Source organism: Conger conger, chromosome 2, assembly GCF_963514075.1.
Source record: "Conger conger chromosome 2, fConCon1.1, whole genome shotgun sequence".
NCBI classification, from domain to species: Eukaryota; Metazoa; Chordata; class Actinopteri; order Anguilliformes; family Congridae; genus Conger; species Conger conger.
The window spans coordinates 6,860,573-6,866,572 of NC_083761.1; the positions used below are offsets into that span (position 1 = coordinate 6,860,573).

The 6,000-nt window shown below is 44.0% G+C and overlaps 1 protein-coding gene across 1 annotated transcript in view; it reads right to left on the reverse strand.

Moving 5' to 3' along the window:
* LOC133121938 (heterogeneous nuclear ribonucleoprotein L-like) overlaps positions 1-481 on the reverse strand; it is a 70,055-nt gene extending 69,574 nt beyond the window's left edge. Inside the window, 1 exon segment of the mRNA XM_061231523.1 lies at positions 89-481. Within this exon segment, the coding sequence (XP_061087507.1) occupies positions 89-301 (213 nt within the window). The 5' untranslated portion in view covers positions 302-481.
* Positions 482-6,000: the final 5,519 nt, after the last annotated feature.

Sequence of the window (6,000 nt, forward strand, 5' to 3'; positions counted from 1 at the left end):
TTGCCGTGTTCCAGAACGCAGAAAGCGACACAATTAACCTTTCATGGTTAGCTAGCATCTTGTAGATTTGATTCCTCGTCGAACTTACCTTTCTTCCAGATCCGTATTTTGGGGCGGACCAGTGGGTCCGTTTCTCTCCGTCTGCCCGAGCAACATCTTCCTCGTCTCCTAGCAGCCCTGCAGATGCCGAATCCGAATCCTCGCCCTCCTCCAGGTCCTCGCCCTCCTCCACATCTACCGTCTTAAGTCGCTTGGGTGCCCTCTCGTATTCTCCTTCCTCGTATTCCTCAATGAGAGACATGCTTCTTCTGCGTAATAGTTTAATTTTAATTAAATGAAAACGACGATCTGTCCTGGTTATATGTTTGAACGAATAGGCAGGACATGCGAAGTTGTTCGTATCTGGAGCAGCTGTCGTCTCAACACAATTCTTCAATAGCCGGGAGCATCCACCTAGACCGACTGCCAGTCACTAGAGCGCCCTCCGCGTATCTATACTGCCCGTCTTTGTCCGCGTTGCAGCTCTGACAGCTAGGGCTCGCGCTGCCGGTTTCTCATTGGGCAATCCTCGCTGGCTACTTATGAATGCGTCCGTTGATTGGTTTCGCTGACTGTCTGTCAATAAAAGGAGGAGCAGCACGGCATCTTCGGCGCAAATACATTGCAGCGCGTACAGATAGCTTACTGAGCCTAGCGCCGAAACGAATGAAACGCTCTTTAGCTCATGTCCGTTATACTGAACTGCAATGCCACAGTTATACGTTCACATACACATTTAAATTGTAGCTGATGTCAGTTATTTTCACCTCGCGCAACCCATAGTCACATAAACTGATTTGCAAAATGTTCTTTACTGTGTTAGATATAGTGTCGTAGCCAAATAGATAACATTAGCCACTGCGTACAATTTACCCAATAGCTACATCCACACACTGGCGCACATATCACGATGGTAACGGCAATGTGAACACCCAAACTAAAAAAGTACTGGAATGTGTCTCGCACGCTCATGACATTTCTAAATGGTTTGTAAAAAAAAAACAAGTGTGATTTTTGCAAAATGTGCGATTTCCTGCGACACGTTTAGATGGTATGTAAAACATCGATCATTTTTTTAGGGGAATGGAATTATTCAGACCTGGGGAAACCAGGTGTGGCCTCTTTGGGCCGATCGGTGACATTAACCGATGGAATAAATGTCCATACAAATTATGCCAGTACAACAGATTCAGACAATCAGATTAGACTGTCTCTGCAATTGATGATGCGTCATCAAGTAAAAAGTAGAGGTAAAACGCCCAAAAGGCGACGTCACGTGGCTTCCACAGTGCTAGAAATGTTGGATGGTATTACATTACACTAGATGGAATCCTAAGATTGAACTTTGCCCTCTGTTTAGAAAATCACCGGCGATGTTCCCGTAACAGGTGACATGTCCGCCACACCCTTTCGCTAAAAAGTTTTTGTATACTTATAAGAGCTGTTGTTTTTGTACACTTAAACCTGTCCAACTGAAACTGGACCGTCTAATAGCATTTGAAACGCTACGATTTGTAAACAGTTAAATGTCCCTCGTAGGCTTAAAGGCTTCTTTGCGCAAACAACCCAGTGTGCATTTATGGAAACGTCGTCGAACAATAAAAACGAGATCCGTCCGAATTATGACGAGCAGGCACGTGAGACGTGCAAGACCTGATTTAGAACAGGCAGCTGCAAACAAACCACGAGCCGTCAAGGTGCAGCCAGTTCGCGTTCGGAGGCGATGCATTGCAGAGGTGCAGAACAGCTCGTTCACTCCACCTTTTCCAGCCGATACGTAACAGATGTTGATACTTTTTCCTGTTCTGTGAAAAGCTAACATCGACACAGCCGTCATATTACCGAGTGTCTTTTATTCATAGTTTTAAAGCAAATACATTGTCTGTAACCCAGATCTAACCTTCTGTTTAAATGTGAATATGCACATTGCAAGCACATAATTTAATTTCCATGGATGTGAATTATTATGGAAAGTGCTTAATTTCCCCGTGTAGTAGGTCTAAATCTCATGTCCGCCCAGTGGATCACTAAACTCACTACCTATCATAGTATAACAAAATTTAAAAAAATATCATACTATCCATTTATACAACTGGACATAGCTATACTGAAGAAATGCATGCCAAGCACATTGCTGAAATGTACAACAACAGTGTCCTACCTCCTGGGATTCAAATCTGCACAAAACTTTATGTTACCAGCCAAGTTCCCGCACCATTATACCACACGTCCAGCCGTTAGTCTATAATGAAAAAGGAGGACCTCAGGTGGGTAGTTATTGATCCGCTTTCTCATTCTGGCAAAGTAGGCTAGCCGGCTAATCCGTCATCTTTTGGATGCGTGTCGAAAGCCCGCCCGGCCCGACCGGATCGTAATTCAGACCCGCCGCGGCGTTGCACGCGGACCCACAGGCGTGACGTTGTGATGAAGAGTTGAGGGAGGAAGCCTCCGCGCTTTATTATTTTGGGGGCGGCGGGGTAGCCTAGCGGTCGGCTGCTTGACTGGCGACCGGAAAGTTGCTGGTTCGAGGCCCCGCTGGTCACATAGGGATACTGAACGAAATCTGGAGAAATTAAGTGGGGCCCCCTAAAGGGAACAGGGAAAAACTCTTCCACTGGGCCCTTGACCATGGCCCTTATGCTAAAAAACTATTCTCTCTCTCTCTCTCTCTCTCTCTCTCTCTCTCTCTCTCTCTCTCTCTCACCCTCGACTTGCTACCGTTCTCTCTGGCATTTCTCCCACAGCTTCCTTGAGAAAGAGAAATGTGTTCTCAACGGATCTTCCCCTGTGAAACAAAGAAGTGAAATTAAATCTGTGACTAAAACACGTTTAAAAATGTAATACAATAGATGTGAGGGTCACTAAGTGAATTCCAGAGGAGGCACAGGTAGCTTGCGCCCCCCGGATTTGCTCCTTGGCTTCTGGACAAACTGTGGTTCTGATTGAGCCAAAAGCAGGATTATACTGGGGGCACCTTCACAGGTTTAATAAGCAGTTGATTTTGTTATTGTCTGTGCGTGTGTGTGTGTGTGTGTGTGTGTGTGTGTGAGTGTGTGTGTGTGAGTGCGTGTGTGAGTGTGTGTGTGTGTGAGTGTGTGTGTGTGTGTGGTGTCTGTGTGTGTGTGTGAGTGAGTGTGTGTGTGTGTGTCTGTGAGTGTGTGTGTGTGTGAGAGAGTGTGTGTGTGTGAGTGTGTGTGTGGCGTCTCTGTGTGTGTGTGTGATTGTGTGAGTGTCTGTGTGTGTGAGGTGTGTGTGTGTGTGTGAGTGTGTGTGGGTTTGTGTGTGTGTCTGTGTGTGTGTGGTGTCTGTGTGTGTGTGTGTGTGTGTGTATGTGGTGTCTGTGTGTGTGTGTGTCTGTGTGTGTGTGTGAGTGTGTGTGTGTCTGTGGTGTCTGTGTGTGTGTGTGTGTGTGTGGTGTCCGGACACATGGTACAGAGGTTAGAGCACTGGCTACGGAATTTCACAGACAGGAAGTGAAACTAATTCACTACGGGAGCACTTCCTGTGCGTGTCTGTCAGGTGTTACCAGGGAAACACATCTGCAGAGTCACGTGCATCTGTCACAGACCTGGGTGCTGTTTTTGTGCTCGATTGATCTTGCCTGGGCACAAATGAGGCAACCAAGAGGACCAGAAGGTGGGGTTTGCACTTTTTGGACGGCATAGGTTCCAGTACACCAGACAAGCTCAGTCGAAAAAGCGTTTCAATCCAAAACAGTTACGTAGTTGACCGAAGTGTGAGTGTGGGAACACATCCTGTGCCCTACGTAGAATTTGTGTGTTCACTTCTGTCCTTCTCCTCACGTGGCCATGAAAAAATGTGTTTAGTCATCTTAAAACAGGAAGTATATTAAAAAACATTTTTGGGAACTGAAGCCCCACTGCTGGATGCCTTTGAAAGGAAACTGGAGCAGAGCAGGGGGGCCCATGAAATTTGGAACAGGGTCAGAGCAGGGGGAGTCCGTGAAAGATGCCCTCAACTAGCCTTCATTTAATATTGTAGATTTCATGGACATCCTTTGATCCTGGATTAAAATATTATGGATTGCTGCTGTTGACTCAAATTGCTTGTTGAAGTTTTCTACAGAAGATCGCCGATCATTTATCCAGATTACTATTAATTAATGATTATTTTTATTATTATTATGATTATCCACAGGGAAACAGATAAATGAAGAATAACCTTTTTTTTTTTTACATGTCTTCTGTCTGTTCGCTGATTTCCAGTATGTTTAGAAATGGCTAATTCAGTAGGTTTTCAGTATGTTTAGACATGGCTAATTCAGTCGGTTTTCTGTATGTTCAGTGATGGCTAATTCAGTCTGATTTCAGTATGTTTAGAGATGGCTAATTCAGTAGGGTTTCAGTATGTTTAGAGGTGGTTAATGCAGTCAGTTTTCAGTATGTTTAGAGGTGGTTAATGCAGTCTGATTTCAGTGTTTAGAGATGGTTAATGCAGACAGTTTCAGTATGTTTAGAGATGGTTAATGCAGACAGGTCTCAGTGTGTTTAGAGATTGTTAATGCAGTAGGTTTTCAGTATGTTTAGAGATGGTTAATGCAGACAGTTTCAGTATTTTTAGAGATGGTTAATGCAGACAGATTTCAGTGTGTTTAGAGGTGGTTAATGCAGTCAGATTTCAGTGTGTTTAGAGATAATTAATGCAATAGGTTTTCAGTGTGTTTAGAGATGGTTAATGCAGACAGTTTCAGTATGTTTAGAGATGGTTAATGCAGACAGGTCTCAGTGTGTTTAGAGATTGTTAATGCAGTAGGTTTTCAGTATATTTAGAGATGGTTAATGCAGACAGTTTCAGTATTTTTAGAGATTGTTAATGCAGACAGATTTCAGTGTGTTTAGAGATGATTAATGCAATAGGTTTTCAGTGTGTTTAGAGATGGTTAATGCAGTCCGTTTCAGTATGTTTAGAGATGGGTAATGCAGACAGTTTTCAGTGTATTTAGAGATGGTTAATGCAGACCGGTCTCAGTATGTTTAGAGATGGGTAATGCAGACCGGTCTCAGTGTGTTTAGAGATGGTTAATACAGACCGGTCTCAGTGTGTTTAGAGATGGTTAATACAGACAGGTCTCACTGTGTTTAGAGATGGTTAATGCAGACAGGTCTCACTGTGTTTAGAGATGGTTAACTTGTATAGAAACATATAGATGGGAGGATAGTATTGTCAGGGGGCAGTCCTTTTCTTCAGAAGAGATGTGATTGGCTACAGTGAGCAGTACCTGAGCCAGCATGGGGTAAAGACAATCTAAGGTGCCGTGGGGATGCTGTGCATATGCTTTCTCTGTTCTGAGTAAACATGCAAAATGAGTCTTTTTCACGAATAATAGAAAGGGCTTACACTAATTCCCCTTCAAACGGCTTGGCCCGCTCAGACAATTACGTCCAATTTCTTTGTTTGTTTTTGCTTAAAACTTCTCTGTCTTTCATGGATCATGGGTGCAAATGTGCATCAAACAATATCTTTCACAAAGACTGATATTCTTCTACAAAGGCAAACACTCTCGCCCAACCCCAGCGCTGGAGAGTGCTTACATAAAAACACAATTTATCTCTCAAAATTGTCAGGATTATTTTGCGCTTGTCTGAAAGCCAGAAAGGGGGAAGTGGAATGTCTTCGGAAGGGTGTGGGGGGGTGTGTGTCATGAGGTGACACAACAAAGATTTGAGGCATTTACTTTTTTTTTTTTTGCAGAAATGTAATGGCTTCAAAAATATCGGGTATTACAAAGTGATTTTTTTCTCGTGGCAATAGAGTAAGGATTAGTCCTGCTTTGTAGTTTCTACCTCAGTAGATCATTCCTGCATTTGGGATTGCTTTGTCAACAGCGAGGCAGTGTTGTCTTGTGACTGACGATCGCTTCAGCAAACGGCGGTTGACCTACATTACGCCGAAACGCCACTTCTCCTGAGCGAGGTGGAGCCAGACTCCCCCGCGAACACT